The sequence below is a fragment of the Bos indicus genome, chromosome 9 (genome assembly GCF_029378745.1).
Source record: "Bos indicus isolate NIAB-ARS_2022 breed Sahiwal x Tharparkar chromosome 9, NIAB-ARS_B.indTharparkar_mat_pri_1.0, whole genome shotgun sequence".
Taxonomy (NCBI): domain Eukaryota; kingdom Metazoa; phylum Chordata; class Mammalia; order Artiodactyla; family Bovidae; genus Bos; species Bos indicus.
In genome coordinates, this window is record NC_091768.1 from 96,675,959 (window position 1) to 96,698,412 (window position 22,454).

The following is a 22,454-nucleotide window of genomic DNA, read 5'->3' on the forward strand; positions in this document are numbered from 1 at the left end:
ATATGCCTAATTTGGGCCACATGTTGAACCTGGATCACATCCACTTGTGTGTATATGTTTCTTGCAACAATAAGTGTGTGTGTAGCCCAAGATTATTAACTGTGGGTAGACACATGCTTTAATTCTTTAAATTCTTTAATTCTTGTCAGGACCATCATCCTGACAAGATCCCAGGGAATGAACTCCTGATTGGGCTTCGTATCTTTTATCAGTGTTTCACAGAGGGAGTTTTAAAAGATGGGGTTGAGTGAAATCATTTAGGTGTCTCATCTTTATTTCGATCTTGGCATGTATAACTGTGCTGTGCTGGGAAGAGAGAATTCACAACGGTCGCAGAACGGGGACTGGTGGAAGAAAGTAACTCGTTACTTTGCAGATACTGTTCTTTTTCTCCTTTTTTTTTCCGCCTTTTTTTATTATCCCAGCCAGGAGCCGTTTTGGCAGTGACCCCACTGGTCATGGAGGTGGAGGTAGCTGAGATCGGATATACCTGTGAGTCCTTTGTATTTTCCGCATAGCTGACTCATGACCAGTGAGGGACAGAGGCCTGAATTCTTGTTAATGGTGTCTCCTCACCTTTAATCCTGGCAAGGTGACAAAGGACTCATTTATTCTCCAAGTGATTCATCGACATTTCTTAAGTAGGGGGGAAAACTGGGAGGGGTTAGAGCTGGAGACACCACCCTCTGGACAGCACTGGATCCAGAGAACTGGTGGCCACCACTGCTCCCCTTTTGCTAATTTTATTTATTAAACTTTTGAATTTCTTTTGTTAATTTTAAGTAATGTGTAATCTAAGTTTTGATTTTTTTTTTTTTTTGACCCAAGACTAATCTAGATGTTACTAGTTTTTTGGGCTGTTACAAACAAAGCTGTTGTAAATATTCATGTACAAGATTTTGTGTGGACATATGCTCTATTTTTGGATAGACACCTAGGAGTGAGATTGTTGAGTGGCTGGGGAGTGAGGGTTGATTTTATGGGAGCTGCAAACTGACTTCTGAAGGGGTTGTCCACGTTGCATCTCCATCATCGGTGTGAGAGTTCCAGTGTTTCTTCGTCCTTGTCAGCACTTGATCTTGTCAGTCTTTTTAATTTTAGCCATCCTAGTGGGGTTGTAGTGGTATCTCAGTATGGTTTTAATTTTCACATCCCTGCTGACTCATGACATTGAACATCTTTTCTTGTATTATTTGGATGCCTCATGAGGTTGAACATCTTTCATGTGCTTATTAACCACTTGAGTATCTTTTGTTGTGATTCTCAAAAAAATCTCTTGCCCCTCATCCCTGAACACACTTTTTGGGGGTCATCTTTTTGTGTTTCAAGAGTTCTTTATGTTTTTGGAGTCAGGTCCTTCCTCAGGTCTGTACTGGGTGTATTTTCCCCGCAGTCTTTGGATTGCTTTTTTTTTTTTTTTTCATTAATATGTCCTTTGAAAAATAGGTATTTCTTAATTTTGATGAACTTCAGTTTACCTTTTTTTTTTTTTCTTTTTAAATCAGGCTTTTTGTAGCCTATGAAATCTTTGTACTGAGGTTTCTTAGCCTTAGCACATTTGACATTTGGCCTGAATAAATATTTGTTGTGGGGTCTGTCCTTTGCATTGTGGGATGTTAAGAGCACCCCGTTTTCCCAGGTGGCTCAATGGTAAAGAATCTGTCCGCCAACGCAGGAGATGTGGGTTCAATCCCTGGGTTAGGAAGATCCCCTGGAGAAGGAAATGGCAACCCACTCAGTATTCTTTCCTGGAAAATTCCATGGACAGTGGAACCTGGTGGGCTACAGTCTGTGGGGCAACAAGGAGTCCGACATGACTGAGCACCCACACACGCATTTCCTGATGTTTTATGTAGGAAGCTTGCGACTGAGTTTTTAAGTGAGTTCAGGCTGCAGCTTTCTTTGCTGTATTATTCTTGGATGAGTTCAGTATCAAGAATGTTTTGCTTTGTGGGAAGAGCCAGTTAGTTTTTAGTATATTGTATGATATGGAATAGTTTTTGCATAGGATGGACAATTTCTGTTCCTTAAATTTTAGTAGAACTCAGTGGTAAAACTGTCTGGGCCTGTGCCTCTGTGGAGGTAGAACGTAGTGGAGGAGGAGTTTTGGTTACTGCTTCAGTTTTGTCTGTTTACTCAGATTCTATACTTTTTCTTGAGCAAGTTTTGATAATCTGTATTTTTCTAGGAAATTGTCATTTTAATTATGAATTCACATATAAATACGTAGCATTTACTCTTATGCTTTTGGAAATACCTTTTGAATCTGTAGGTAAATGTAAAAAATTCCTGATGTTAATTTATATATTTTTCCTGCTAATTAGGTTTACTAAAGATTTTTCTAGTCTTTTTAGTCTTTTCAAAACAACTAGTATTTATTTTACCATCTTTGTCACCATTAATTTTTTATTTTATTTATGTTCTCTGTTGTTAACTTTAAAAAATTTCTTTAAAAATTTTTTCTAATTTTTCTTAAAAATTTTTTTTTCTTAAAGAAATTTCTTTTAGTGCATTAGAGTTGATTTACAATATTATGTTAATTTCTGCTGCACAAAAGGTGATTCAGTTATACCTGCATGTTCTTTTTCATCTTCTTTTCCATTTGGTTTATCACAGGATATTAACTATAATAGTTTCCTGTGCTGTACACTAGGATTTTGTTATTTATCCTCTTTTTTTCCCTAATTTAAATTGAAAGCTTAGATCTTTTAAATCAGCTTGAGTGACTAAACTATGAATTTAAAGCTGTGGGTTTCTTTGTCTGAGTACTATGCTACTTATGGGTTTTGATACATAGATTTTTCATCCTTCAGTTCTAAATATTTTCTTCTTGGACCCCAAAATGCTATTTGAACTTCTTGGATCCACCAGTTTTTAAAAATTTTTCATTCTCTAGGTAAATAGAGTTGTCCCCTCATGTGGGCAGTAAAAATGTGAAATTGTGGCCTAGAACCTCCTTGAGTTGCGTGTTCTGTGTGTTTGGGAAAAAAAGGTTCTTTCTTTGGGTCAAAGTTTCCTTATTGTGCTGTTTAGCCTCGCTTTATCATAGCGCGTACTCTGTCCTGCTGGGTTTGTTCTTTATACTTTGTATCTGACCTCCATTGTGGGCAGGGCTCCAGAAGAATGGCTCTGTCCTCTTTCCCAGCCTAGCAGTTCTCCTGTTGTTTGTAAGCTCTTCAACTTTTTTCTGTTTCTTAGAAACATTCCAGCAGGGTCTAGAGTTGATGTATACTCACAGCTGCCTCTTCATGGTTGCCACGACTTCGCTCATCCCTTGGAAGATGTAAAGCGCTCCTCGGATTGCTCTATGAATTGCTCTTTCCTTGGGCCCAGTGTCTTTGTTGGCATCTGTTATCCCATTTTCATGGTGTGGGTGCCCTTGCGACGGCTGGTGCCTCTTGATTGTGCTCTTTGCATTGAGCCTCCGCTGGGACGCTTGTGGCCTCTTTTTGCGCAGCTGTGCAGGATGGAGCTGGGAGCAGTTGTTGAAGCTTGGCTGCAAGTTGCTGGGGGGAGGCGGGGGGATGGGCAGGGCGTTCCTCTGGCTGGTGTGTCCCTGTGGCTGGTCTTAGGTGCTTTTCCGTCCTCCTAAACATCGCTCCCAGCCCTGTTCCTGCTCGGAGACAGCTGCTGGGCCCTCGTTGACGGCCGCTGGCAGAGGACAGTGTGTTCTGCCTGTAGCTGGAGTCCGCAGAGCTGGATTTCTGAGTTGGCGGTGGCCAGTCACCTCTTTCCTCTGCATCTCAGTTTCTTCCTCAGGAGGGCTGGGAGTGGAGTTTTGGAAGTCACTGTCCTGCTTTCGAATGTGGACTCTTTCTCCTCTTTACTAGTTGGAAAGCCTCACGGGCCAGTTAACTGACCTGCTGAGATTTTGATTTTCTTCTGTGTCAAATCAGGGTGCAAATCACGTTTTTAGGGTGGTGTGAGAACCAGAGTGTGTCTACGTGCCTAGCTACCCTTTGTGGTCATAAATGGTGGTGGTGGCGGTGATTGCTTTTTTCTGCAAGTTAGGGCTCTGTGCGCCAGGTCAGTGATATTTTTAGCTGGTTCCTCTGCACCTCCCTGGTTCTCTTAGTGTCCAGGGGCTTTTTGCCTCAACACGAGGGCGTTTCTTCTTCATCCATCCTATACATTGGCACTCCATGGGAAAGTTCTTTTGAGAAAGAAGTGTTTCCATCATTTAAAGTTTTAAAACCACGGGGCTGTGTGATTCTCAGGGTCTAGTTTGCATCCAGGCTTCTGCGGTTCTGAGGCTCCATTCTTCAGGATTCCTCCAGCTCCCAAGTAGCAGAAAGCCCAGCTCGAGTTTGCTTACACAAGGAGGAGCTTGCTGATAGGAGGTGTGGGGTTGGGGCGGGTGCCAGGTGCCATATGTCGGGTGGCCCTGGGCCCTTTCCTGCCTTTTTTTTGGCATTGTCCTCCTTCCTGTGGTGGCCACATTAGTCCACCACCCCGGGGAAGCGGGGGAGTGCAGAGCCTCCAGATTTTGTTTTTTGGTAGAAGGTCCTGAAGCCCCCGAGGACTTCTGCACGGGCGTCAGTGCTCTGGAGGGGCCCAGTCCCGTCTCCCTGGAGGCGGGTGGGTCTTGGATTCCAGGGCGTCTGCTGTAGGTGGGGACTGGGCGCAAGAATGCAGGCCAGTGGGAAGCGTTGTGAGAGCCCTTCGCCAGCTTCACGGTGCCGCATGACTTAAGAACCAGCTGCCACAGGCGGGGTTTTGAGGTGCCTGGAGTGGTGCGTCACACCTATTTCTGTCCTGGTGGTAACCAGCGCGGGGGGCCGGCCTGTGTGCATCCTCCATGGCTGGGGTGGGTGGAGGGGAAGATCCCAGCCCCTCTGAGTTCTGCAAGCATGAAGCTTGCCCTTCAGATGGGCCAGAGACCTTGGGTGGGATTTTTATGTTGTTGCTTTAAGATCCTTCCATGAATCTCTGGAGGGTGGCTTCCCCCCCGCAGGGCCAGGGGGTGGGTACAATTTTGCACGTGTCACTCTTCACTTTGGGGCTCAGAGATGTAAGAAATCTGAGGTCGTGAAAGTTACCACTTCGAGTTTTGTTTTGGGGTAGAGGGAGTAGGGAAAGATGAAGGAACGTGGAGACAATGAAGCCTGGCCTTTGCCGGCGGGCAGCCAGGGAGGTCTTTTAAATCAGAGCCTGCGTGCTTAAGGGGATGGGAGCCCACTCCAGCATTCCTGCGTACAGAATCCCATGGACAGAGGAGCCTGGCGGGCCACAATCCGTGGGGTCATGTGCAATTCTTCCCACGTACGTGTGTGCGGGAATAAACACGTGGTGTGCACGTGAAGAGCTCTTCCAGGAGCTGACTGGCCACTGGATGTTGACTTGTAACGTTAGTTTGTCGCCATCTGGGTGACTCACTCTAGTCAAAAGCCAGTTAGACATCTTTAAAACACTTGTTTGGTACTGAAAGCCTCTCCCCAGCACCCCAGCCTGCAAACAGAAACCCCAAACCACGAACATGGATGTGCTGAAGGGTGGCTTCTTAGAAATGACAAGGATGTGTCCCCGCTGAGTCACCCCTCCGTGTCCTCCGAGGCCCCTCCGCCTGCCATCTGCCGGAGGAGTGTCACCACAAACAAAGCGAGAAACCCATGTGGCTCACTCTCCGCACTTCTGAGTGTCCATCCTTCGGTGGAGGTGGGTGAGTTAGCTGCTTGGGTGAGTGAGCGAGCCTAGGGAGAGGTGTATGGGGCGGGGCTGTTGGAGGGTGCTGGGTCCGCAGGCCTGTCTGTGGGGGGAACTTTTGCTTTTTTTTAGGAAGCGAGGGGGGTCACCTGCACATCTGACCCAGGGAAGGGTGTGTTAGGCAGAGGGATCACATTATCAAGTGTTCCAGCCAGGATGCTGGCTGACGTGGCTGGGAAGTGGCAGAGGGGCCGTCGTGTAGCAAGAGCAAGAAAGAGGGTGGGAGACGGGAATTTTTGGAGAGGGTTGGCTGGGGCCACGTCCCATAGGCCATCAAGAGTGACTCTAGAAGAGAGTGTGTAGGTGTGTTTAACTGAATCCCTTTGCCATGCAGCAGAAATGGGCACAGTGTTGTAAGTCAACTCCATTTCAATAAAAAATATTAAAAAAAAAAGAAGAATGACTCTGAATTTTATTCTGAGGGAGGCGGAATCCTGGGAGGATTTTGAGCCCAGGAGTGACCTCGGGTGGGGACGGCCCGAGGGGAATTTTTGCCGGACCAGGTAAGTGGTTATAACAGATTGGACCAGGGTCGTGGTGCAGAGTGGTCCGATTCTGGGGACTTTGAAGGTGGGGCTGGTGGACTCTGCCTAGGACTGGATGTGGGATGGGGTGGGGTGGGGGGAGAGGGACTGAGCTGAAAGGATGGAGCTGCCGTTCTCAGAGGGGGTGGGGGGTGGGGAAGTAGGGGCTGCCTGGAGAGCGTGGGTGGAAGTTGTGACAGTGTGGGGGTCATTCCGAGGAAGTGCCCTGCGGGGGTGGGGAGCCAGTGGGGCCGCAGTCCTTTTAGGTGGCATGAAGGTGACGCTGACGTGGCCCTGCGCTTCCTGTTGCCAGCAGCGGGTGGTAGGGTTTCTGAGTCGTGTGACCCCAGCATCTTCAAAGCAGAGACTGTTCTCCTGTGGCAGCCTCCCTTTGTGAAGAACTCACCCTGGGTAGTGGCCCCATCACCATCCGAACTAACCGGCTGAGCTGACTGCCCGGAAAGTAGGAAGATGAGGGCTTCCCTGGTGGCTCTGTGGTAAAGAATCCACCTCCCAAGGCAGGAGACATGGGTTCGAGCCCCGATCCAGGATGATCCCACGTGCCGAGGAGGAGCTAAGCCCAAGCCCCCATCACTACTGAGTCTGTGGTCTGGAGCCTGGGAGCTGCAACTCCTGAAGCGTGAGCACCCTAAAACCTGTGCTCTGCAAGCAGAGAACTTTTGCAGGGCAGCAAAGAGGAAACCCTGCTTGCCTGAACTAGAGAAAAGTCTGCACAGCAATGAACCTGGCATAGCCTCCCCCGTGCCAAAAAAAAAAGTTAGGAAGGCAGACTTTCTCTTGTCCTAGTGGCTTTGGAAGCAGGGGCAGGGTACTGGGTCCGTGAGGGTTTGGGGGACGTTGGTGATGGCCTCTGAGGGGACTGAGCCTTAAAGTTTGATCTCTATGCCATGGGCCGAGTTGATGTTAAAGGCAGTTGAATTCCGACATCCATGTGATGATTAAGGAGGAGGTTCAGCCTGTAATTCAAGCCTTCGTTTTGCATTTGAGGAACAAAGTAAGAAAGCACCCAGATTGTAAAAGGGGCCTCACGGAGCAGGGTTGAAACCCTGGCCTGCGTCCTGGGGCCGTAGAGTCACTGGGAGCAAAAATGCAGCAAGTGCAGCAGCAGGCTCACCGGCCGGCCCTTGGAGGCGGATCTCGGGTGCGGAGGGCCGTGGCCGCCGGGTTCCTGGAAGCCCCTTGAGGAAGAGCGTGTCTGTCCTTTTCCCCAAGTTTCCGATCCATCAGGCCTTTGTTCTGGTGCAGCTGGTGGTTGCGTGGTGCGGGCTTGGGTGGGCCCGAGTGCCTGTCCTGTTCTGAGAGATCCCAGGAGGCAGCTGGCGTGCGTGTGTCTGGGTGTGTGTTCTGAGCTCCCCCCCCACTCTCTGTCTTGAGCTTCATCAGCTCCGTGGAGCTGGCCCCCAAACCAGGCTCCCACCTCAATCCTGGCAGTGTCGTTAGGTGACAGTTCTTTCGAAAGGACTTAACCAGGCCAACTCAGTTTTTAACCTGTCTTTGAGTCCTGCTGGTGATCCAGATGAGGGCTTAGGTGACAGTCCCTCAACAGCTCCAAGTTTCCAGTCTCGTTTTCCTGGTGGTGGCTGTCGGGTGGATGACTCTTGGCGACTGGAAGGTGAGGCTCTGAGTGCTTAAGTGTGTCCCGAAAGGCTGGGTCGGGGGGTGGGATTCAGGCCCACGGGTGTGGGCGCCTTACCCATCCCCTTGGCACCTCGTGGCTTGCCTTGGCTTCTCGGGACCTCTCCCAGACACTCAGGGTGCTGGCGTTAGAGCCGTGCCTGCCGACCCCCTGGCGCCTCCACTTTCATGCCGACCGGAGTCTCTCCTCCAGCGTGATCGCTCTCCAGACCACTGGCTTCCTGCTCCCAGACCCTGTGTCACTACAGGGAAAACCAGAAATTAATGTCTGGCATTTCCTTGCCTTTTTTTTTTTTTTTGCTGGCCTCATATCTTTATCCACAGCTTTGTGGGTTTGTTAGAATAGGAAGTGAAGTACTTCCTATATAAGTTTTGGCCACGATGCTCTATCAAACTCTTGTGTCCCCCTGCGCCTGCAGATCAGGGTGCTTATTCCTTGTGCCAAATCAGATTCTTCTCTCGTCGTGTCGGAAGCAGAGGGTTATTGACAACAGGGGTTACATTATGCTCTTGACATTTCTGCTGCAAATGTGCGTTTGGAAACCCTGCCTTCCTTTCCCCCTGCCACCCCTCCCCTCTCCCCACCATCCTCCCCCTTTGCTATTTTAGGAGAACGTTCCAGATTTTTGAGGGTCGGTGGTCTGGAGGGATGAGCTGAGAAACTCTCTGATAATGATAAGAGGCAGTGGTGAGCCAAATGTTCCCTGAGTGTTTCGTTAGAGCCCTTGGATGTAGGCCAGAAGCAGAGAAATCTTTTTTTTTTTGCTGTTCAGGTTGGAAAGACTTTGCATTCCCCTCGTCCCCCAGATTTGGTATTGGCTGCTCACTCTAGATTTAAAAAAACAGTTCTCTAGGCAGTGACCATGTTATGTGAATTTACTTGTATACCACCAACTTTTTCTTTTAAGGAAACCAAATTATAGATTCACACGTGCTTGTTAATTTTACTGCTGGTTCCATTGTACTTCTCATCTGCTTTATATACTGATGATTGTAGGCCAGTCATCAAATGTCTCATGGCCACATGACCATTATTACCATAACCCCAGGACTTGTGGGAGTGGGGGAACTAAGATCTCTAAAGAACATGGACAGAATGAAGGTTCATGGAGCTCCTTTGTGTTACAGGGGAAGGGACTCAGTTTTCTGAGATTTGTTTTTTTTTTTTCCTTTAAGGTGTTGGGCATTCCAAACATTTTATAATTAAACTGTATGTACTTTGTTTTATCTATTTTTTAAAAATTTTACCTAGTTTTGGCTCTGCTGGGTCTTGGTTGCTTTGAGCAGGTTTTTCTCCAGTTGCCGTGAGCTGGGGCTGCTCATTGCGGAGGCTTCTCTTGTGGCGGAGCGTGGGCTCTAGAGGCAGAGGCTTCAGGAGTTGCAGCTCATGGGTGTAGTTGCTGCTCCTCAGCATGTGGAATCTTCCCGGACTAGGGATTGAACTCACTTCTCCTGCCTTGGCAGGCGGATTTTTATCCACAGCATTATCAGGGAAGTCCTAGACTTCAGTTTGGATGTTAGCTGTTTTAAGAATTAGAAAGAACCACCACATTGTATTTGCAGAGTGTTACACTTCTGCAGGTATTCAGTGGTGATGTGTACAAAAGCTTGAGAGGTGTCCTGTTAAGACACCAGTGTCAAATAGCTGAGAGGAGTTGTCCAGTTGTGGCCGTCTGGCTTTTTCTTTTGCTTTCTCTCTTTCGCACGGACGTTGGCACCACGTTGGTAGAGATGGCTCTCTGTTTCTCTTTGTGAACCTTTCTGATCTCCAGGCAGTTGTGATGGCCAGTTAGATTGGCTTTTTCCTTGCTGCCTCCGATTCGGTCCTGTTTTGACCGGGTCGGGCTCTCAGTGTGGCATTTGCCGGAGACAGTATCGGGAAGGTAGGAACGCCTTGCCATCTCCGTTGGTTGACGGTCTGCTCGTTGTGTGCTTCCTTCTAACTGGTGATCTTCTAATTGGTTGTGTGCCAGCACTTTTCAGGATATTATGAAATGTAAACCAAATTAGATTAAAATGGAACCTCCGGGCCTCGGAACAGACGCAGGCTGACTGCTGTCTGTCGTCCAAGGTGGTTTCGGCAGAGGCCGTGGGATCACGGTCAAGGGCAGATGGTCTCAAGCTTTCTTGAACTGAGGGACCACAGCCTGTGTCCTCAGTTTATCTGATGAGATGAATCGTCCACCCCCAGGGCCTATCAGCCACAGAATTCAGTTTGAGACCCAGGTTTGAGATTCCCTGGAGAAGGGAAAGGCTACCTTCTCTAGTATTCCTGCCTGGAGAATCCCGTGGACAGAGGTCCCTGGCAGGCTACAGTCCATAGGGCTGCAGTCCATGGGGTTCGCAAAGAGCTGGACACGACTGAGCAACTAACAGTGAGCTCAGAAAAGTGTTTTTTTTGATCAGCATGGTGTGGAGTGGCCTGGATCTTCACAGAAGTCTTCACCAACAGCTTCTCCCCAGGGGCCACACTCAGGTGCATTCACTCACTCTGGAAATCAGCACTTGGGGTCTGCCATTTCAGGGGCACCTATTGCGACAAGACTGAAGCTCCTACAGTCTCCTGGAATGCTTTGCTACCTTCACTGTTGTACTTAAAAGTAAATATCTTCTGAAAAGTTAAAAAAAAAAAAAACTTAAAAAAAATTTCAGATAAATGAGGCAGTTGATCTTAGTGTGAGTATTTGCCCTTGGGGCTGGGATGGACCTGGGCTTGTGCCTGGCGTTGTCATTTCATAGCTGTGTGACGTTGAATAGGGGGTTTCATATCTCTGAGCCATGGAGTCTGGCTGTAAAGTGGAGGAATTAGAGAGGGTTGAGTAACCGTGTACAGTGCCTGGGCGGCCTGCTGTACAGACATCAGGACCCGGGGTCCACTGGCCGGTTTCCTTCCCAGCCTGCCAGCATATGTTGATTCTGTCCATGTATATGTCCCTGTGTCATTCTGGGATGGAGGACACTCCTGTCCTGAGTCATGGGGCAGTGGGAGATACCAGGCACATAAGATCTACCAGTGGGTGGTGGGAAATGCCAGGAGAGTTGGTGTCAGAGCTGAGGATAACAGCAGGGGCCAGCCCATGTGGTCCAGAGGGCATTGTGTGCAGACCTGTGTGTCTAATTGCCAGGTTTGCCTCGAAGTGAACTTGGGAGTTTTCAAGAGCGGGAGGGGGACATTGGCTGATGATGTTTCATACTCTGGAGAAAGAGGTAGCATGGCAAAGATTTTGCTTGCGTGTGCTACTTTTCGAAGCCAGGATTCTTGTCCAGGTGGTTTTGTGTCCAGAAGAGCGCTGCTAACTGAGGTTAGGCTGTCTCCTCGAAGAATTGGAACTGATTGTAAGACCCCGAAGTGGGCGGGGCCTCTGGGTGCTGGTTCCCAAAGACCAGGCACTTCCTGGGGTTCTGCTCCATCTCCTCGCGTCCTGTTTCTCACAGATGAGAGGGAGGGGGACAGCTTAGAACCACGGTGTCTCATAGAAGTCTTGGCCTGATAGGAGAGTCAAGAGTTCTGTGAAGATGCCCACTGGGCTTTTACACCATCTGCATGCTAGTCCATGCTTGTAAAGCAAATGTATTTCAAACATGCGTGTGTGTGTGTGTGTGTGTGTGTGTCTGAATAAAGACTACATTTCCACCCAACTTGGAGATATTTTCTTCCATGGTTTGTTCCCCGCTAAAAGTTTAAAATTTTAATATTATAGCTCATTTTTCTCTTTGGTCTGACACGTTAGACTCATTTTTTCCTGTTAGTTTTTTTTTTTCCCCTTCTTTATTTATGTAAGCCCCAAAAGCTTAGTGTATAGACTTTTCTGGGAATCTCAGCTGAATGGTCTCAGTTGCTTGGCTCTTAAATAAATCTTACCGTTGTGTTTCCTCATTTTGGCTGTACGTGTTCACCTCATGTAGAGAATTTTCTAGTGGAAAACTTTTGGACGAAATATTAATATTCCTCTAACATTTCATTAAATTTTATTTAGTCTATGTACTTTTATTGTTTCTGAAGCCATTCTCTCATTCTCAAATACGATCAGAGTGCTTTAAAACTTCAGCATAAATTTAAAGAATGATTTCGGCCTCGGCCATTCTGGTAGTTTGCCTTTCAATCTTGGCAAGGAGGCTAGGATTATCTAGTGCCAAACGCGTAGTTCTCTCAAGTGCTAACGGATATTTATTTGACTTTCACATTTAGGGAAATCATCTTTAAAACGTGTTTATTAAGGATGATAATTTAATCTAACTGAGGGGCACAGAAGTTGACGCTGTAGGTTTTGGAATATGCTTCGTGAGTTTTCAGATTGATGATTTCAACTGAACAATCATTGCTGAGCTCCTAACGACGAGGCGCTGGGCGTGTGTGTCTGTTTTAAAGCAGAGACGTGTCTGTTGGAATCGGACCCTCTCAAGCGCTGACTGAGGACTCTTCACCCAAGAGCTGCAGTTTAGGTTTGTGAGTTACTGCCTCGTTGGTGGTTCAGGCAAACCCTCGAAGACACCCGGCACTCGAGTACTTTCACGGCACCCTCCCCCCTTACTCCCATAACCACTTATCATTTTGATGAAGCTTGACAGAACGCAAATATGAAATACAAGTAGAGAAAAGAAATACGATTGACTCGGGCAGCGTCTTTCTAGGAACTCTGATTGCCAGATCGTCAGGACAGCACCCCCCCCCCCCCATTTGCTCTCTCCTCTCTTTTCTGCTCCACTCACACATGCTGCTTACATCTGTCTTATTTAACTATCACCTCTGCAAAAATGGCAGTGGGTTTCTGTTTTAAGAAAAGCATAGTGTTTTCAGTCACCATGTGCATTTCTTTCGAGTTGATTGCTACCAGTTCACTCATTCTAAAATACCTTCACACACCTCTCGTGTTGTGGAACGTTTTCATGATGCCAGTGCTTTAAATTTGGTGTCTGCTATCCTGGAAAAACTTAGGGGCCCTGAGTAAGAGATTCACGATTTGCCTTAATTTAACTGTATTTAATAGAAAAGTCTACTAATACTCTGCACATAAAAACACTAGCTTAAAATTTTAAGGAAAAATCCGTAGTGTGGATCTTTGAGCAGCCTGTTTTTGCTTCAAGTTCAGAATCAAAACTGCTTTCTTTAATCTCTGTGACCCGGTGTTCCCATCTCCTGGATCTCATCTGCTGCTTGCTCTCTCCACCTTGCTCCAACCACAGGGCCCTTCCTTCCCTTCCATCCGTGTGCTGTTTATTCCTGCCACAGGACCTCGGAATGACTGGTCAGTCTGCTGGGATATCCTTCCCACCAGGTCTTCCTCTGGGTTGTGCATTTTGTCATTCAAGTCTTAGCCTGAGTTTTATCTCAGTTACTCTTCTGGATTCCAATCACATTTCTGTTACTTTGTTACTCTTTTGTGTTACAAGGTGGAATTCTCCTGTGTGTTCGCTTACCTGTTTATTTTTTGTCCTCCCCTGGAATATACACTCCAAGAGGGCAGGGCATTTTCGGAATGATCATTGCTTGATCATTTCTGTACTCCTCACTAAGTACTTAAGACTTATTTGTGAAGCGAATGAAGAAAGGTTATGAAGGTCAAAAGAAACAGGCCTGGATAGATGACTTGCTGGCGCCTGGTATTACTTGGGTCATTTTCTTGGGCCATGGAGCTCTGGGCTTGGGGAGGTAAAAGGTGTTACTGGTAGGAAGGCTGAGTTTATAGTGGTAACTGCATCTGAGTCCAGTGTCATCCCAAGGCCGGCGCTTGCCAAAGCACTCCAGCCTGTTTTTCAGGTTTCTTGAAGTTCAGTGACTGTCAGAACTCCCAGCGGAGCATTCACAGCCCTGTCTGAGTGCTGACATGTGCCCAGGTCCTTGGTTTCCTGGCAGATGGCGTTGATCGGTCCCCAGATCTGGGTTCAGGAGCACACTTGGCTCCTTGTCTGCCAGTAACCTTCCTGTTGGGGTTCCTCATTGCTGGACGGGGCTCTTGGGGAGACTGCCTGTGGGCAAGGAAGGGTGTTTTGCCTGGGGTTTGTGCCGAGTCAGCGCTCTGACACCCAGTGAAAGGGGAGCCCGAAATGTGGACTGGTCCTATGGGGGCTGTATTTTCCCATCAAGCTGGTGCTGCCCACGGTAAGCTCCTGACACATACTTGTGGTTTCCAGGCTTAGCAACCTCAAGGTCTCATACCCGGTTCCTCCACAGTTCCAGGATAGGAATTCTGATTTATCTCCTGTCCTTTCGACAATACCGTTGCATTCATGTACCTTTTGCGTTTTGTGAGGAACTTTTTATTTGCTCTCGTTTCCTATCTACCCTTCTTGAGGAAATTTTTACAAAATTGACACAGCATTCTCCCTGGGAAGAGTGGAGAATTGAGAATCCTTACGAGAGAACTGGCAGACATTATCGTTGACCCTTGAATGACACCCCACCCTGCCGTCCCCACCCCTCCTGAAAATCCCCATCCAGCTTTATAGTTCACGCTCTGCATCCACAGTTTGCATCTGTGTGTTCAGCCAACCATGGCTTGTGTCGTTAGGTATATGGCAGTACAGTACTTCATGAAAAAAATTGCTGTATAAGAGGACCCGTGCAGTTCAAATCCATGTTGTTCAAGGGTCAGCTGTATTTTGTCCCAAGTATGCAGATCGGTTCATGAACAGTTACTCAGTATCTACTTTGCCAGAGGTTTGAACAGCAAGTTACAATGCATATAAAATACTTCATGTAGTGAATCAATCAAAAGTTAATTTTGTCTGATTTTGGATCTGTTGCCTGATGGCACAGCTTCATCTTGTCACTTCGGGTCTGAACTATTAAAGGTAAAACCAGAACCAGAACTATCTCACATGCCGTAACTAGTTTTTAAATAAGATAAACAAAATTAAAAACAAACATTTGGCTTTGCAGCATTCCACGGTGATTGGAAAGGTCACTGCCTTAAAACTCAACATAATTCTTGAGCAATTACTTAAATATCTGAGTTGGTATTCTTAAATTAATGGTAGAATTTTAAGTATTTTAATGCTTAGGGAGTCTTGAGGCTGCTTCAGAGCGGATTGAACCAGATCGAGGTGGTATTTAGTGGTTTCTGCCCTGGCTTCTATTCAACTTAACATAGTTTGACTTTAGTATTTTTGGCTAATGAAAGTGTATCTTCTAGGTTATGGAAGTCTTAAGCTTGAAAGTGGCTTGAATATGAAACTAGAGAGAAGTTTAATTATTGGCAGATCAGTGACAGTGACAAATTGCTTTTCTTCCTTTCTAGTTATACATGGGAAGCAGTGGATACCAAAAATAACATGCTTTATAAAATCAACATCTGTGGAAATATGGGTGTTGCCCAGTGTGGACCATCAAGTGCTGTCTGTATGCATGACTTGAAGACAGACAGCTTTCATTCTGTGGGTAAGTAAAACTGCCATTAGCTTCCTACACGTGCGGGATCCTGATTTTGCAAAAATGACTCTATGTATGTAAGCTGTCTATTTAACTATATAAGCTGATAATCCATAATATGTAGTTTATGTTTTATAGGAGTTCAAAGTGGTAGCAATGTAAATGTCTGCCCTGAGACAGCGTTAGGTTCCTCCCGTCCAGAGGATGCCGTGCAGTCAGTCGTTACGAAGATTGACGCGCCTTTGTGTTTATTGCTACAGGAGGATGTTTCCTATATGGCTCTGCCTTCTCCCGTTTTTTTCTTAAACTCTGTCTTTCCTTTTCTCTCTCTTTCCCCCCCATTTCCTCTGGCGCCCAACTCCCTTCCCGCTTGTATCTTTCTGCTTTCTGCTGTGGTGGTTTGAGTCTCAGGCAGTATTTATTCACGTGGGGTCATAGATGGTCCCCCTAAAAATTAAATGGTCCTAAGGGCTTCCTCCCAGAGGAAGAAGCACAGACCTCTTTCCTAGGGCTCATTTCATTTGCCCAGCGGCCCTGGTGGTGGGTTTTTTTTTTTTTTTTTTCGGTCGAGATCCCTTTCCTTTGGGAGGATAATGGATCCACATGGTTGATGGCCCTGCCACATTACATGGAGCATGAAAGGGGCAGATGTGTAAAGAGACGTGGGGCGGATGTGAAAGCAGGAGGTGTCATCCTCGGGGGTGGTGGCATGGGTGTCCGTGGTGACCTGCGACCCGGGCGTTTTCAGGGGTGAGGTCTGACGGTGTGGGTTGGGGCGAAGTGGACACGGCATATGACTGGTGATGATGGTGTGGCGCCAGGGAGAGGAGACTCGGTTTTGGAGTTGGGAGGGGCGGGTTCCTTTGGTAGCTCCATCTGTCATCTTGAACGCAAATTCCTAAGCACACTTGAAAGGGCTTTTTAGAAAGTAATGTTTAGAAAAAGAAGAGTGAGGTCTGGGAGGTCTGCTGGTCCAGCTCCAGTGTCTGCCTGGCTTCCCTCTCCCCCGACATGGAGACAGTCTAGACCGGGAACAGTGGTCAGAGGGATTTGGGGCCCAGGATAGAGATCTGAGAAAGCACCAGCTCGTTCTGAACTCCTGGGCCAAATTTTACTATTTTGTGATATACCTAAAACATTTGTGGGACTTCCCTGGTGGTCCAGTGGTTAAGAGTCCTCACTCCCAATGCAGGGGTCCTGGGTTCAATCCCCTGGCCAGGAAACTAGAGCCTGCATGCCTCAGCAAAGAGGCAAGTTTGCATGCTACAATTAAGACCCAGGGCAGCCAAATTAAAAAAAAAAAGAGTGCAAATGAGATCATCAGTTTCTTAATTTGAACAGTTCTTGAACAGTTCAGGGAGAGAGGCCCCAAGTGGGCCTGCTGGCTGGTGTTACTTAGGTTTTCAGGAAGAGGAAAAGTAGTTTTCCTCTTGATTTTACTATAGCATGGGCTATAGTATTTTTGGCTAGTGAAAGTGTGCTTCTGGTTTGTGGCAGTGCAGAGCAGTGTAACGTACCAGACACACACAAGTCACTAGCAGGAGGATTTGTGAAGTTGGCACAAAATTTGAGAATGACCAAGTTAGATAGGCTTTGGAAGCCCAGGCAGGAGAGTTGGTCTTTTCTGGGGCAGATAGTGGATCCGTTATAAATTCTTTGTGACGGTAATTGGGGGAGGTGATCTGATAAAATGTGTTTTTAGAAAGCTGGGCCTGGTGGACTAGGAGAGGTTGGTTGAAAGGGAGAGTTAAAAAAGATGAGTTGTTACCGGTTGACAATGATATAAAACAGCTGTTTCTAATCTCGTTTTACTCCCAGACACACATGACATACTTCTCCCGGGGCCTCAGACCCCCCGGGGGAGAGAATGGCATGCTGGATGACGTGTGCTTTCAGCACTGGCCGTTACTGCCCTGTCCTTCAACTCAGGAAAGCACACGGGTGTGAGCGAGCGAGAGCGACGTTAACACGAGCACAGGTCGTCTTGAATCAGATCTCATTTTGCTCATCTGTGTTATACAGTCGAAATAACTAAATTTGTTCTTGAAAATTTAGTTTTATAGCTAATCACTAAACTTGGTGTGCACTTACATGCCAGGTGTTCTAAGTAAAAAGTATCTCATTTAATTCATTCATCAACTTCTGGAGTAGATGATCTCATTTCCCTCATTTTATAAGGGAGAAAGCTGAAACACTGCATGGATAAGCAGCTCGCCAGAGGTTGTGTGGTTGTGGATTTGAATGCTGACAGGCCAGCTGCGGAGCCTGTGAACTTGCTTGGCTTCTTGCTCTGCGATCACAGTGTCCCATCAGACAGTTACAGCGCTAGTACGGGAGCTATGGTGGGTAACCTGAACTCCTGGCTCTTAAGAGGACCGCTGGACGCTAACACCAATTTGCTAGAAAGGGAAGACAAACGTGGATTTTGGAAAATAGCCGCAAAGACTGGCGCTCCCAACAGATCAGAGAGAAGAGCTAGTTTAGCAACAGATCCAAACACATGAGAACTGAATGTATAACCTGAAATTTGGATATAATTAAGCTATATATCTCCTAGGAAGCAATACTAGACATCTCCTTTGTATTGTGTTACAGAGATTATGGATTAAGATTAAAAGTAAAAAGACAATAGAACATTGTGGGGGAAACCTAGTAAAATAGAAATATAATCTGAAGGAGGTAGGAATTTCTCTTAATGATAAGAAAAACAATGCAGGAGCAAAATGGCAAAGTCTCTAAGAACAGGCAGTTCACAAAAGAAGAAATCCAGATGGTCAATTCAGCTTCATTAGTAAGCCAGGCATAAATGCAAATCAAAGCAATAATGAAATCTAGTTTTCCTTCAGTCACATTGGCAGAACTTTAAATGGTTGAATCATGGAATGCTGGCAGGCAGCCTAGAAACGGGCACATTCATATATTACTATAGGAAGATGATTGTCTCTAACCCTTGTGGGAAGAAAATTGTTGATGTGAGTTTTATAGTGCCCATAGTTTTTGTACTTACAAACAAATATTAAAACCTCAACTTTGGTCTAAATAATATTACATTATTTTTGATTAAAAAAATCCTCTATTAGTTCTTCCTTAGGCCAGTGATATTGTTACATATATAAATCTAGCAGAGTTTAGCAGTCATTTTTATGGGGTCAGTGAACAATCATTTGGTTCCATTTACAACCTAGTTGAATCATCTTCATCACATTTTACAATGATTTATGCATTTTATACATTTGATTTCTGTTTAAAGTACATCAGATAATCTGATCTGACGATAAAAGTTTAAGGATTAACAATAATTCTTATAAATTTAATAGTTTAAATGTAGAAATATGATAAACTTGAAATTCTCTTAGCTGTTCTAATATTGCCACAGTTCTAAATCAGTTGCTTAGTTTATAACCTCTGAATTAGATGTAACATTAAACATCACAAGTATATAAAAATACTGAATATGTTCACATTCCTCCTAACAGCTTTAATATTAATACCATGATTTTCATTTAATTAATCTTTCTGGAGGTTGAAAATTATGTATGCACTTCATGAAGGCTATTATAGCCCCTTTCACCAAGGTAACAGACCCACTGTTAAGTGAGGTTACTCACCACCAAAGCCTGGGATTCTGACTGGCTTCTTATAGGTGACCTGGGGGTAGCACAGAGTGTGAAATTCAGCTGCAGTCGCTGGTCACGTGACTTCATTTACTCCAAGCAGACTGACTCCTAACTTAAGGTTATACCTAATGATCCCTGTGTGCATTCACAGAAGTCTACAGCAGCAATCCAGGTTGATCACTAGATTTACTTTCATGTCTCTTAACATGTGAAAATACCATTTCTTCTTGTGCCTTGTATCTTTCATTTTCAAAAAAGATATAACTCTGTTAGATACATAAGATGATACCTGGTGATACCTGGTTGCCTTCTAGGTGTAACTCATATTTTTATCTCATTTAGAGTCTCCTGATAGTCTAGAATTATCTGTTACATTTAAAAACTTAGATTCCTGTAACGTCTGTTGTACATAGACTTTTGTACAAAAAAAATTCCCCGTAGCATTGAAAATTGTGGCAAATATGCTGAAACAGCCTAACCATGGGATAGTTCAGTACATTGTAGTATATTCTGATTTACTTGGTTAAATCATAACATATATATGTATAAATTTTTTTTTTTTTAAAAACAGCTAACACTTAATACTCATTTATTGATTTGTAACAAATATTTGAATGAATCAGTCACCAAAACGGACAAAAACCCCTTTTCTCACGGAGCTTACATTCTAGTGGAGAAGGAGGCACACAAGAAAGAAAGACAGTGGCTAAGTGGGATATTAAGACTGTGATGAATGCTGTAGAAAAGACGGGAAAGGCGGGAGTGCCAGGGGGCCTTGGGAGTGTGTGTTCAGGAATATTCAGCAGGGTGGGTGTTGCTGAGAAAGTGACATTTGAGCAAAGACTTGAAACTGAAAGCAGCGAATTACCTGGCTCCGGGGTTAGGGGGCGGCGGGAGGGTGGTGGGGGTGGTCAAGGCTAGAGGGAGGGAGGGTCTGAGCGGGCAGGAGCCAGAGTAGAAATCTCTTGCGGAGTGTTCATAGAAAGAGGAGCGGAAAGGTGAAGCAGGAGGCGGAGGCGAGAGCTGGGCAGGGGGTTCTCTTTTTGGCGAAGAACACGCGAAACGGTACACGTCGAAAGACACGATACAACAGAGCGGGGCGTGTTCCGCGAGGGGGCGGCCTGGCCGGAGCACGTCGCAGAGGGCTAGCGGCCCGGCTGGCAGGCCCTGAGCAAGGTGCTGAGAAGGCTCGGCGCCCGCAGGCTGGGCCCCGTGGCCGCCGGCGGAGGCGCGGTCGCCAGGCCGAGCAGCCTCAGCGAGGTCGGGTTGCGAGCTCGGCCGGGCTCGGCCGCGAGCGCCGAGGGCGGCAGGAGAGGCCCGGCCGGCCTGGCACGCGGCCTGGTCGGGCGGACTCTGGTGAGCGCGGCCGAGCGCGCAGGGTCTGCAGGACCCGGCGTGGCCTGGCCGGCGGCGCGTGGCTGGGGCTGGCGGGCGCGGGCGAGCGCTGCCGGACGGGCGCCCTGGCGCGCAGGGTCGAGAGGACCCGGCGCGGCCCGGGCTGCAGAGCGTGGCTGGGTCTGACGGGCTCGGGCGAGCGTGGCCTGGCGGGAGCCCTGGCGTGCAGGGTCGGGAGGACCTCGCGGGGCCTGGCCGGTAGCGTGTGGCCGGGTCTGGTGGGTCCGGGTGAACGTGGCCTGGTCTGGCGGGCCCGGGCGAGCGCGGCCTGGAGAGCCCGGCCTGGAGAGCGCTGTCTGGAGGGCCCAGCGCGTGGTCTGGCGGACCCGGCGCGGTCTGGCGGCCCCGGCCTGGAGACCGCGATCGGGTGGACCCGCCACTGCCTGGCGGGCTCGGCAAGTGCGGTTTGGTCTGGCGGGCCCAGGCGAGCGCGGCTCGGTCTGGGGGGCTCTGCCTGGAGGCTGCGGTCGGACAGGTCTGGCAGGCCCTGGACGCGCGGCCTGGTCTGGAGGACCCGGCCTGGAGAGCGCGGCCTGGAGGACCCGGCGCGGTCTAGTCTGGTGGGGTCTCGCCAGTGCTGTCTGGTCTGGTGGGCCCGGGTGAGCTCGGCCTGGTCTGGCGGACCTGGCCTGGAGAGCGCCGTCTGGAGGACCCGGCGCGGCCTGGCGGGCCCTGGCGAGCGCGGCCTGGCGGGCCCGGGGCGCAGGGTCTGAAGGACCCGGCGTGGCCTGGCTTGGAGAGCTCGGCCTGGTCTGGCGGACCCGGCCTGGAGAGCGCCGTCTGGTGGGCCTGGCGCGCGTGGCCTCGTTTGGAGGACCCGGCCTGGAGACCGTGATCTGGAGGGCCTGGAGCGCACGGTCTGGCGCGGTCCGGAGGACCCGGCGCGATCTGGTGGGCCCGGTGAGCGCGAGCTGGTCTGGTGGGCCCAGCGCGCGCGGCCTGGTCTGGTGGACCCGGCCTGGAGAGCGTGGTCTGGAGGACCCGGCGCGCGCGGTCTGGCGGGCCTGGCGCGGTCCGGTTGGCCGAGCGCGCGGTCTGGAGGACCCAGCGCGGTCTGGCGGACCCGGCCTGGAGAGCGCGGTCTGGAGGACCCGGCGCGGCCTGGCGGGCCTGGGCGGACGCGGCCTGGTCTGGCGGGCCCTGCCGGGAGACCGCGGTCTGGCCGGCACGGCGCGCGCAGCCCGGTCTGGAGGACCCGGCCTGGAGAGCGCGGCCTGGAGGACCCGGCGCGGTCTGGTCTGCTGGGGCCCCGCCAGTGTGGTCTGGTCTGGCGCGCCTGGCCTGGAGAGCGTGGTCTGGCGGGCCCGGCGCGCGGTCTGGAGGACCCGGCGCGATCTGGCGGGCCCGGCGAGCGCGGCCCAGCCCATTTGGCGCCGTCCTCGGGAGCTGGCCGTGGGCCTGGCGTGCTGGCCGCCGCCCCGCAGTCCTCGCCCGGCCTTCGTCCGGGGAGGACGGCCAGGCTGGCCGGGGTGCCGCGGGAGTCCGCCGCGGGGGCGCTGCCGCGGTGCACCGCGGCCTCTTGCCGAGTGCCGGGGTGGGCAATCGGTCCTGGCCAGTAGGCGGAGGAGCGGGCTGCAGGCAGGCTGGACGGGCGAGCGGGCGCGGTGCCGATGGGGCCTGACGCTGAGGGACGCCGCTGTCCCCAGCGCCGCGGCCGCGGAGCTCGGCCGGTCCGTCTCGGCTCAAGGCCAGGGCCCGTCTGGTCTGCGGGCAGGGCGAGCCCAGCAGTTATGAGGCGCCCCCGGGAGCTCTGGGCACAGGGCCGGATGGGGCCGCCGCGTTGGGGGGGACAGAGGCGCGGGGGAGGGTCTTTAAGGTTGGGGGGCTCCCCCCGCCCCCTGCCATGGCCCGGAAGCGCCCCCTTCTGGCGGCTGTGCGCACCGCCTCCCGCTGGCCGAGCCCGCCCCCCCCCCCACCTCCTGCGCCCCGAGTCTCCTGGAGCGCGCGCTGCTGGGGCGCGGGAGGCCCCGCCCCGTCACCAGCTTCCCTGGGCACGCCCACAGTGGGCGGAGCCGCGGGGCGCTGTCCGCGGTCCCGGAGCCGCCTCCGCAGGCCTCTGAGGCTGTTGGGTCGCGAGAGAAAAAAAATTTTTTTTCAGAGCAACCTCCTGGAGTTTTAGGCGCGGAAGAACGATCCTGGCAAATCTTTGCCGCGGTTTAGACAGGCAAGGCAGAGAACCGGTGTACTGTT

The 22,454-nt window shown here is 49.4% G+C and overlaps 1 protein-coding gene across 1 annotated transcript in view; it reads left to right on the plus strand.

The window, feature by feature from the left end:
* IGF2R (insulin like growth factor 2 receptor) overlaps positions 1–22,454 on the plus strand; it is a 102,741-nt gene that overhangs the window by 3,813 nt on the left and 76,474 nt on the right. The window contains exon 2 of the mRNA XM_070796485.1: positions 15,122–15,261. Within this exon, the coding sequence (XP_070652586.1) occupies positions 15,122–15,261 (140 nt within the window). The remainder of the gene's footprint in view (positions 1–15,121; positions 15,262–22,454) is intronic.